The 11573-nt window shown below is 35.6% G+C and overlaps 1 protein-coding gene across 1 annotated transcript; it reads left to right on the top strand.

Moving 5' to 3' along the window:
* Positions 1-260: 260 nt before the first annotated feature.
* LOC137407789 (uncharacterized) lies at positions 261-11303 on the top strand. Its single transcript, XM_068094171.1, has 5 exons — positions 261-435; positions 762-1026; positions 2628-3098; positions 3812-4012; positions 8921-11303. Exons 1-5 carry the CDS (start codon positions 291-293, stop codon positions 11028-11030), a joined length of 3192 nt encoding a protein of 1063 aa, XP_067950272.1. The 5' UTR covers positions 261-290; the 3' UTR covers positions 11031-11303.
* Positions 11304-11573: the final 270 nt, after the last annotated feature.

Here is an 11573-nt window from a genome sequence, read left to right as displayed (position 1 = left end):
ATTTTCAGCAAGACTGTCTTGTCAGTAAGCCGTTGGTCATTGCGTACCAACAAAATATGGTTTGTCTAACTACCTGTATCTTAATAGTTTTCATCATTATACCACCTTCTGCTCCACAGGATCAGTTACTCGACAGTTTCACAATATGGAATGAAGTACCTACGAAAGTATATCTCGGACTACTAACAGAATCAGCAGAAGTTGTAAAGACACCTTTAGTAAATGGAACTTGCTTTCAGTATAATGTAAATGGATTTGACAGATGTAAGTACTACAGTGATTGCTGTGCCATGACCCCATCTCGACCTTTAGAGCAACTGGCTCCAAAGACTTTCTCTTGTCATAATGGATATTATATAGTAGACAGATGTCCTCCAGTTACAGAGAATAAAGAGTTGAGAGATCTTTGTGGAGTAGATACAGATGAGGTGTCTGGTGAGTAGAAAATATTCAAAGCTTGAGTGAGTTTATGTTAAATGTATTACACCCTAGTTGTAAGTAACATACTGAGTCAGGACAAAATAAGTATAGTGAAAGAAAGTCAACAAATAATAGCATCAACAAAACACTGTTCCATTATAATCTTTAGTTCTTTTGGGTAATCTCTGGATAGTCATTAATTCTTGTCTCAGATATACATGTAGGTATGTTTCTGTATTAAAAGGCAAACGTAAAATAAAGAGTTTTTTTAGTGAGAAGTCAATGTCTTATTGGCAAACTGACCATTTATGTATTGTCTAGCAATCACTTCATTGTTTTAGATATTTCAATAAAAAGATGGCCGGTACGAGGAAGAGTAAACCATTTGGTATATAAAAACATCTACTGTGCAATGTGTAATGGAGTTGATCCATATGATGATGTAGATTTACAAGCTCAGACATGGTTTGGTAAATCAGATGAAATTAATTCACCAATTCCCAGAGTCGAATGGTGGCCTGCTAAAATAGAGTGTCCAAAGGATTCTATTGACAGCTATCTTGAAGACAATCCAGACCACAAAAGAATGGTTAACTTCATTGCAAGGTAACTACAGGAACAGAAATGTGTGCATTTTTAAAGAGTGCATTGTGTTGTTGTTTTGGTCCCAGTTCTTTTAACAAAGACAAAAGCGCTTCTAACGATCATTATTGAAATTGGTCTCATTCTAGTCTTTGAGCTCATAATAGTTTGTGCTGTTCATCTGTAGTCTCCTTCCTTGCTTTTGGTATTTCATAACTGATCTGCTGATGAGAAAGTAGTCATTGAATGGGACTCGTCTTGGTTGATTTTGTAATTTTACCCTTAGCGTTATAAGCAGGTGATGCAATGTTTTTTTTCATGGTACACAAGAGGCTTAGTGGCAGTGTGGATAAAATATTACTGGCAGTTGTTACTGTTATATACTCTCATATGACTGATTGAGGCTAAATATGCATGTCTATTTTAGCCAGCTATGTGAGAAACCAGAAATAACTTTAATTATTTCAGCTGTTATATTATAATTTTTCTAAATGTGGTAAATAATGTGTGGAAAAGGTGCAATAAATAATATTAAACACTAATTTAAGATGATCAACTTATATTCAAGCTTTTCCAAGCCCAAGTTTGAAAAAGGTGTATAGTTAAAAGTTCAATTAAAAATTCTAATATAGTTTACGTATTGCCGGGAAGTTCTTTGTTGTGTAGCAGCCAAACTTCAGTATCGATAAGTTCAAGTATATCTCAACTATTGTTAAATTGTTTCTCAACTACTCTACAGAGCAGTTCTGCTGTATCTGGCAACAGCCGTTATATAAACTATTAATTAATTGTAATTGTTTGCTAGTTGTTTTATTTTTTTTATTTAAGAATTTTTAAGACTAGGATGGATGCATGATCTTTAGACCTATGCCTTTTCTTACTTAGCAGCTAAAAATAGTAAAGCATATTCTACTTAGTTGTTTCCAGAAAATAGGGCTTTGCCTGCTCCTTCCGCATAAAATAACACCATTAATTATAAGGGATACTACTAAACCATCACCAAAGAACACGATGTTATTGTTTCATTATATATCTGCTTGTTTCTTTTAGTTTCTGCCATGTCATATACCTGCCACCAGAAGCGCCTGATCTTTGCTGGGAAAGTGAGCGGTCGTGCGCGCCAGGTTCTAATGTTGAATTGGTAAACCTATGTGAAACAGCACCTACCAACTACATTAATGTCTCAACAACTGAAAAAATATATCGAAATCAGTTTTGTGCTTTGTGTAATGGAGTAACTCTTCACTCTTACAGTCAACCTGAACTCATCAACAGTACAGCGGCTGTTCAGTTTAAATGGAAACATAAAAAACTCTCAACTCACTTGAACAAAAAAAAAGAAAGAGACATCTTTGCAATACTGCAACCAACTTTGTGGAATAATGTTTCCAACTTTTCCATTTTTACCTTTACCAGTTTCATTAGCGACATGGATCTGACCTGCTTTTTGTTTGCACGAACTGAAGAAAACTTTTGCGAAGAGCTGCTAACATTTGCTTTCGCAAACTCTCAGCAAAATATCTCCAAACCTGTTTGGAACCTTCGATCTTTGTCATGTTTCAGTCCTTTCCACAAAGTCTGTGATCAATTTTTAATTAGTGCTACTTCTGACTGCTCACTTCTAGTTGTGGAGAAAATTCTGTCCTGGATCTTCACCCACTGCAATGCATCAACCTAAACACATTTGTAATTGGAAATGAATTTGTTCTAGAGAATAATGACTTACCTTGGCACTCACATTCAATCTGTGCCTATCAAAGTCAGTGTAAGTCAGTTGAACTAGGGCTACTACAAGCTCATGAACTCAACTGCTTCTGTGATGCACAGTGTATCTACTACAATGATTGCTGTGAAGATTCACCATATCAGGCTACAGCAGAGACCAAGTTACCAGACAACACATTTCACTGTAAGGAAGATGTTTCAGAGTTGATGGGAAGATATAATCCTAGTAATATACCATTGGGAATAATGGAAGTAAACCGATGCCCTAGTGGATATGAAAATGATGCAATTAGAATGCAATGCGAAAATGATTTTTCTAGAAAATTGAATCTCGAGATAGTACCTGTTACAGATCCTTCAACTGGTATCAGGTGAGTTTCTAATTTTTTTAGCGATTTTAAAAACTGTCTAAAAGTGTTCTCTTTTTGTCTGATAACAAGTAGAGAATTGCAAAAACGATTGCCTTGAATTTATTGATCGTTTGAGTGTGCAAGCAAATAGTGTTTTTGTGAACTATTAGTTGTAGCTTCTAAAAAACTTTTACGACTTAGACATTAGTTGAAACACTCCTAAGTTAAATCTGAGAGGTAAAGCCACTGCCGTGTTTAAAAACAGAAACCAACTAAACAGGTGACCAGTGCCACTTTCTAAATTTGTAAAATAAAAAAATATTTTGCTTGATATGTGAAGCATCAAGCATTTCGTTTGAAGACAGTTTTTATGTATATTTAGCTAATTTTGTCACTATAACTTATCAGGAATATATTCTATCAGTCTGAAGTTGATTGAACCCAAGTCGGGTTAGAATGAGAAATGCGGGTGTGCAAAAGGCTCAGAAATTTAAGGCAACAAATGTAATAATTATAACTAGTACCTGTTAAAACATGTCACATGATGGCTTTTTGAAAACTAGTGTCAATACATGATTAATCTAAAAATAAATTTTGCTAACTTTTTAAAACCAGGTTTGCCACTTGATCAATTTTTTATGGTATACATTTTGCCATAATTATTAAAATATTTTCTACTTCGTAGTTAATCACTAATGAGGACCACTACCCAAATCTACTTTGTGTTGTTGCAGATATGCCAATTGGTACTGTGCACAATGTCATGACATCAGAAGTGTCCAGTTCTGGGAAATAGATGTTGGTTGCTTTGAGGTGGCTAATGATAACTGCTCATACCTTATGAGTTCAATTCTCAGTTTTGAAAAAAGCTTTCTTGACATCCTTCGGAATGACACAACTCTAGATACACTTAAAAACGCATTTGAGTCTTACAGGTGAGAAAACTTGCGCAAAGTATTCCGATGAAAGCTTAATTTACAAAATGTGGAAGATGTAGATACATATATAGATTATTGTATAGATTCATATATAGATTCACCATATACCCTAGGACACTTATATTTCGCTAGTATTTAGTTTCGTGAGTAGCATACAGAGTAAAATTTCACTGCAACTTAATTTCGCAGCTCTGATGAGTGCGAAAATATAGTGATGTGAAAATAAATGCAGTGAAACAAACATAATTAGATTCCTTAGGTTCAGTTCACCGCAGACCTGTATTCACTGGTTGCAAGTTGGGGCGGCTAATGTTAGGTGACTAGTTATGAACACCTGGGGGTGTTGAGGGGGCGCTGTAAGCCCCAAAAGGTTTTTCTTATGTAGGGCCTCAGCCGGGCCTCTCGTGAGAAGTTTAAATTTTTTTTCTCGAAAAGTATCAACATTTTTCTATTTTTTGAAATTTGTTTTGTTTTAGGCAACGTGACTGACGAGAAGTTTTTAGATTAAAATAGGCAAATCTTGACCGCAGTTAAAACGCTCAGAAAAAAGACATCTTTTCTGTTAAGCGTTTTAACAAAGATAAACTTTGCCGATTTTATTTTAAGTTCATACGGAAGTTTCCACACTTTCGATGGGACATGGCTAAGCGGATGTTTGGTAAAACTTGACATTTTTCAAACCTTTATAAAAGTCGTTAACAAGAATATTTTGCCAATGATGATGATAATAATGCTGCCTAAGAATGGCTTGGAATGAAGTGATATTCTACAGCGATAAAAACCGTCTCCATAGCAGTTGGGCAAATAACCTTTCGAATAAATGATGTTGAGGTCGAGTTATGTGAAGCAATTTATCATTGCGTGGGAACGGACCAAACAAATCCGTTCGACTTAACCTTGTGTTTGAGATGAAATGTTACATTTTATTTGAGGGCGAGTTATCCGAGTTTGACTGTACTTAGCCGCGGAAAGTTCTTAAAAAGTTTGGACGGCTCAGCCGGCCAGCTGCCCCAGGGAATACGGGCTTGGTTCACCGATAAGAAAAAAATTTCAATTTGGGGTTAGTTGGTAATTGTGAACCGCAGGTAGAATGGTGTGGGCGAGTTCGATAATGCAATTTGATTGCTTGCTGTCATTTGTTTCGTAGACTATCAATGAACAAAGCTATTTGATTTCGTGCTTTCGCTCGTTCGCTATGATAGTTTAGTTTTGCACATGAAATTTTCGCGAAAGGATGACTCCGCAAAAACGCGAAAGTTAGATGAGGAGAATAAATAAGTGTCCTAGGGCAGTTTGTATATGTACATTGATCTAATAATAAAAACATGAACTTATGACAGTGCTCTGATAATTTGAACGCTCTGATAATTCGAACACTTTCGTTCGGTCCCGTGAAGTTTGAGTTATTCGAGTTTGCCTATATATATATATTTCTCAAAGTCCGTCCTTGTGTCATCATCAGTTTTCCGTTTATAGATACTAAAATCTTGAAATAAATATTCCATACCAAAGAGGATTCAATCTCGGACCAAGCCGTTTACCAGTCTGACGCCTTGCCCATTAGACTACGGAAGTCGAATTGCTAGCCTGCCAATATAAGTCATTATATCAGAGCAAAACCTAACTGCTTTGCGTATGACGCGGGTCATGGCATAACGTCACGAGAAGCTGTTCACTCACTTTATTAAACTGGCTAATAGCAAAACTCTCACCACTTCCCATTGTTTATAAGACAAAAAACTTTTCTCTTGATATGTAGTTTGAAAGTTAAAATGGCAAATGTTGTCATATGTTAAATACAAATCAATTTTCTGTCAAATACTCTCTTATTACACGGGCAACGCCGGAAGGCACAGCTAGTATATATAGAGTTAAGTGAGGACATCGAAAGGCATCAGCAGGGTCATCGCTGTAGTATATAAAATAGTGCTTGACTATGAACAAACAAAAACTGCCATGTTTAAGGGGAAAATGTATATTACTTTAGTAGAAAGGCAAACTTGTGATACAAAATAGTTGATGAAAGGAAGATGCAAAAATGACCACTAGACATCGCTTCACTACAAATTGTTTTATATGGCATGAACAAAAGAGTTGTTAAAATTTAGTTCACTCAAATGCACTCGGCAATTGTGGGAGTGAACTACATTGTAACAACTCCTTTGTCTACACTATGTGAAACAATTTGTAGTGAAGCGTTTTCTAGTGGTCATTTTTACATGTTCATCTCATCAACTATTTTAGATCACAACTTTGCTGTTTCATTAAAGTAATATATATATATATATATATATATATATATATATAATTAATTTGTCTTATAAACAATGGGAAGTAGTGAGAGTTTTGCTATTAGCCAGTTTAATAATGTGAGTGAACAGCTTCTCGTGACGTTAGGCCATGACCCACGTCATACGCAAAGCAGTTAGGTTTTGCTCTGATATAATGACTTATATTGGCGTTATAATATATAATAATTTTATATATTAGAACACAATATATGCATACAAATAACTATTTCTAATTTTAATAGATATTTGAACGTAAAATTGACTTGCCGTCTTTGTAACAAAACCGTCAAAAAAGAAATTATAAATCCATTTCTGACAAAAAATTTAATGAAATGTCACACAGATTTTAAATAAAACTATGTTGCAAATCAACAAAAACAAACAACCTTAACAGACACAAAGGTGTCGTCTTGCTTGAAAGTTTGATGTTTTTATTTAAAGGGCTGAACAGATTGCTCCAGTACAGTGAACACCCTAAACTGCGTAAGTCATGTGAATAAAGCTTACGTGCCAATCTGTCTCAGTCGCTATGAAACCAGGAGTAACAAAGGAAACTTATTACTAATTTAACCACATAAAAGTCTTGGGAATGAGAAAAACAGCTAATTTCTTTGTTGAAATAGGTGACCAACATACATGTAGTTGACTTTGAATAGAGTTAGTCTGAGTTTATCACATCCTTGTATATCCCAGATTACCCAGATACCAACAGCTTGCCCAGATACCAACAGCAACCAACTCAGGTGAGTTGCAGAAAAGTGCGCTATTGGGAACAGCTAAGATCTTGAGGCGAGTGCTCAAACTCCCAGGTCTCTGGTAGGAGACCCGAGTTAGAGCAGAAACTACCACCCATACTGGTTAACCAGGGTGAGGAAACAATATATATATATATATATATACATATATATATATATATATATATATATATATATATATATTGTTTCCTCACCCTGGTTAACCCGTATGGGTGGTAGTTTCTGCTCTAACTCGGGTCTCCTACCAGAGACCTGGGAGTTTGAGCACTCGCCTCAAGATCTTAGCTGTTCCCAATAGCGCACTTTTCTGCAACTCACCTGAGTTGATTGCTGTTGGTATCTGGGCAAGCCACATTTTATGTGCCAGTGTTATTGCACCCAGTGCCCCAATAACTACTGGAATTACGATTATTCTTACATCCCGGCATTTTTCAATCTCTTCTCCAAGAGTGAGATATTTCTATACCTTTTCTTTATCTTTGCTGGCTTTATTGTAGTCATTGGATACTGCTATATCTATTATAGTAGCTCTCTTGTTCTCCTTGTCCACCACCACTATATCTGGTTGGTTTGCCAGGACATGCTTGTCATTCCGGATGTAGAAGTCTCAGAGGATCTTAGCACGGTCATTTTTATTGACCTTACCAGGAGCATCCCACCAGTGTTGTGGTTTATTAAGGCCATACTCGTCATATAGACTTCTATACACAACACCTGCGACATGATCATGCCGCTCAGTGTATGCGTTTTCTGCAAGCTGCTTGCATCCACTGATGATGTGTTGGATATATATATATATATATATATACATATATATATCCGATATATATAAATATATATATATATACTTATGTATATATATATGAATAAACTATATATGCCAAAAACATGTTTTTGAATGCCATGGGGCTGTATTTTTCAATCTTTCTTTTATACTGGTGTTTTATTAAAGGTGACGTTTAAATAAAGGGTAGTGCGGTGCTTTTTATCTAGCTCGTCAGAATTTAAAAAAAGATAAATATTGCCTTTTTACAAACAAGGCGGTGTGAATTTTACCATTATTTTGCCCCTTTTATGCCATCGGTTTTTGTGCTTTTACTGATCCATGTTTCACAAAGGTTGAAATACCAGACCATGTTAAAAATGAGGCACTATTAGTCGGATACAATTACTATTTATTTTGAAGGTGTTGCTTTTAAACTTTCTAAGAAAAGGCTGCGAAGTTTTGGTGTTAGAATACGAAATTCTATATGAGATAACATTGGCTGCTACTACGTCGTATGGCATCCCTGAAAAGTACTCTCATTATTCATTAGAGCACATTGAAGACTTCATGTCAAGTTGCATTATTAATATATCTGAAGACAATCGATCGAATTAAAACCTATCTGACTTTGAATCAGCGTGTGGTTCTGATAATTGTGTCAATCACTTTACTCAGGTACACCGTCACAAAAACCATGGAAGCCCCTACAGCCACAACAAAAATAATGAACTGTTATATGCAACAGAGTCATTATTCGTACCATTTGTGGACACTTTTCTGAATTTTTATCTGTAAAGATTAAATGGTGTCAAAATGACAGTCAAAAGAGGTGGCAATCAATTAATGAATGGCACTGTATTTTTCAACTGTTCTCCTATAGTGGCATGCAATTAAAGGTGGCATTTGTATAGAGGTTTTATGGTATATATAATCAATTTTTGTAGTTTTAGCTACAAACTAACACTTTTTAAATATTATGCATTGGATAACCTCATTAAAACCCAAACTATTAGCTTCTGTATTCATGGTACTTCTGAAGCATGATTTGGTGTTAATACTTCAAAAGCTGTAAAGATGATTTTTACAACTTCAGGTGTAGAGTGAAGCAGTATCTTCCACCAGCTAAAGCAACAGATGTCCGGAGATGTAACTATGATGCTAAGGAATATGTATCCACCTGTCCTCCACATACTAAAGACTGGGTGATTTCTGATAAATGTGCAAATTCTCCAGCTTCTTTCGTCTTTGAAGGAGGGACACTTGGTCAGCTTATTAGCCAAGGGTATTCTTTTCCAATAGCCTACTTATCTTCTACTTATGTGGATGCTGGTTCAGTAGATTATATAGAGCATCGGCAGAAACTTAAATATAGAAACAGTTATTGTGCTAGTTGTCATGGCGTTGCCTGGTTGGGCTGCCATGCCAAACGCAGCTTTGTTGTCACTGATGGTGATCGTGACTTGTATATGCAATATGAGTCAGAAGTAGATAAGTTTCTCCTGGTATACAGAATCGACTTTAATGAGAGATCTTGCAGACTAGACTCAGACTCGGCTCTACTTTATAGTGACTATACAACGGGTTGGGACACGTGTACCACTATTAGTTCACAACTTAAACAATGTGACTGTCAGTCTATTTTAAACTTAGAAACTGGTGACTGTCTCCCACTACCTTATTACAGCAATATCAACTGTTTTAACAACAACTATAGTATGGAAGCATTTGAGTTGTCTTCTTATGCAGTTAAAAGTTGTGGGATAAATTTTTCCTATACGCCTTTGCCAGAAAAACTCGCTCAAAATCAATGTTTCGCGTGTTCTACAAATTCATCAGAGTGTATTTCTGTAACTGTGTATGCAGTTCACAACAATGATCCTACAATGTCATTTGCTAGTATACATTGTGCTTACAGGACACTGGCACGATGCAACCAGCCGTTGAATAGCAAATGCGTTACCTCATTTTCTGGTCAAGGTTTGGGCTCTGGCGCATTTACCTCTATCAGAGGGCCTAAAGTGTCTTTGTTGAATGCCGTGGCAATCGCTTACTTTCCTAGCAAGTTCGATTTTTCTATTCAGCTAAATGAAGTAGCCATTGATGGATTTGAGCAAGTTTTTGCCACTTTTACCGACAAACATCTATCTACTTGTTCTGAATATTCCTTGGTCAACCAGTCTCAACAAGAGTGGTTGGTCTGTGATGGTGACAATTTATATGATGTCAGCAATGACAATGTCTACATAGATTTTATTTTGAGGGGCGCTGAGCTGAGAATCTGTACTGATTATGTAGAGGCTGAATTTACTTTATATGCATATAACTACGTCTTTTCGGCTCTCTCTGTGTTGTCGATATTAGGTTACACGGTTTATTATTTTGTCAAGGATAAGAGGTCTGTAACAAGGAACTTTGTGATCAGCTCTCTTCTCACTCTTGCTGCAGCTCTGATCTGTTACTGTCTTGTATACACAGGTTCATCTATTGGTTGTAGAGTTATTGCTACACTGAATCAGTATTTGTTAATTAGTGTGCAAGTCTGGACAAATGCTATTGGTATTTGGATGGTACGAGGTATAAGTACAATGAAAAGAGCGAGTGATTCAGGGGTAAAAACTTATATAGGTTATGCTGCCTATGCTTGGCTGACTCCGCTAGTGTTTGTGATCTTAGCACATGCTCTCCATTCAGCAAAGGTAGAAATATTTTATCCTGTATTCACTGATAATATTTGCCTTATATCCAGTGGATGGACTCGTCTTCTCTTGTTCACAGGTCCTATATATTTCTATATCTTGTTAAATGTAGTGCTCTGTATATCTACAACCATTAAGATTGTTAAAGCTGGCAGTAGTATAACTGCTAATGATAGAAAGAAAACACAGAAAAAGGTAATAGCTGTAATAAAACTTCAGATAGTTTTTGGCTTTCACTGGATTCTCTTGTTATTCAATGCAAGTCCTGCAGTAAATGTAGCTGCAGTGTATGTGATATTAAATGTCTTTCTAACTTTGCAAGGAGTCATTCTTGTTGTCGTGCAGTTTATGACCCTAAAAAACATGAGCAAGTTCAGATCAGTTGTTGCTTCTCTGTCTGCAAGTTTATCTGCGACTAAAGATGTATATGGTAAAACTGCAAGCCAGCCTGAGAGTGTTGCATCAATTTCTATAGAACTGACAACTCCCAGTTATACCAAAAGTTAGGAAATTTATTACGGATGTTATATAGATTATATAATATTTTAATGCTTACGACTGAGTTGTTTTCTTTTGCTAGACTACTGTAAAGTATAACTTGATGATAATTACTTGTTGTTTAGCTTGTGTTATTTCAAAAAAGGGCTTTTATCATTTTAAAGTTTAGAGCTCGCTTCTGCTAATTTTCCTTTATTCTACAATATTGTACATTGATTCTTATTGATTATACATGATTATTATTAATATTTTTCTTTTTCAACATTGTATCATAAAAATTATTCTCTGACATAATATATTCACTAAGTCTCCAAGGCCTGACTTATGTGTCATTCAAATGTTGTTGTGACCGCTCATTGTTAAAATGTCATTAAAAATGTAAAACTTGTTTTTGTTTAAGGACAGACAACTCGTATTCTATTAAAAGCAGACAGTTTGTCTTAACACTTTGATGCTAAGTACAGTACTGATATGTTCTTAAATCAGTGTTTAGCAAATTTAAAGGTAAAGCAATCAATTGAAAAAGCAAACTTTGCCTAATTAAAAACAGAT

This window comes from Watersipora subatra, chromosome 11 (genome assembly GCF_963576615.1).
Source record: "Watersipora subatra chromosome 11, tzWatSuba1.1, whole genome shotgun sequence".
Taxonomy (NCBI): domain Eukaryota; kingdom Metazoa; phylum Bryozoa; class Gymnolaemata; order Cheilostomatida; family Watersiporidae; genus Watersipora; species Watersipora subatra.
This window is presented reverse-complemented; position numbering and strand designations above follow the sequence as displayed.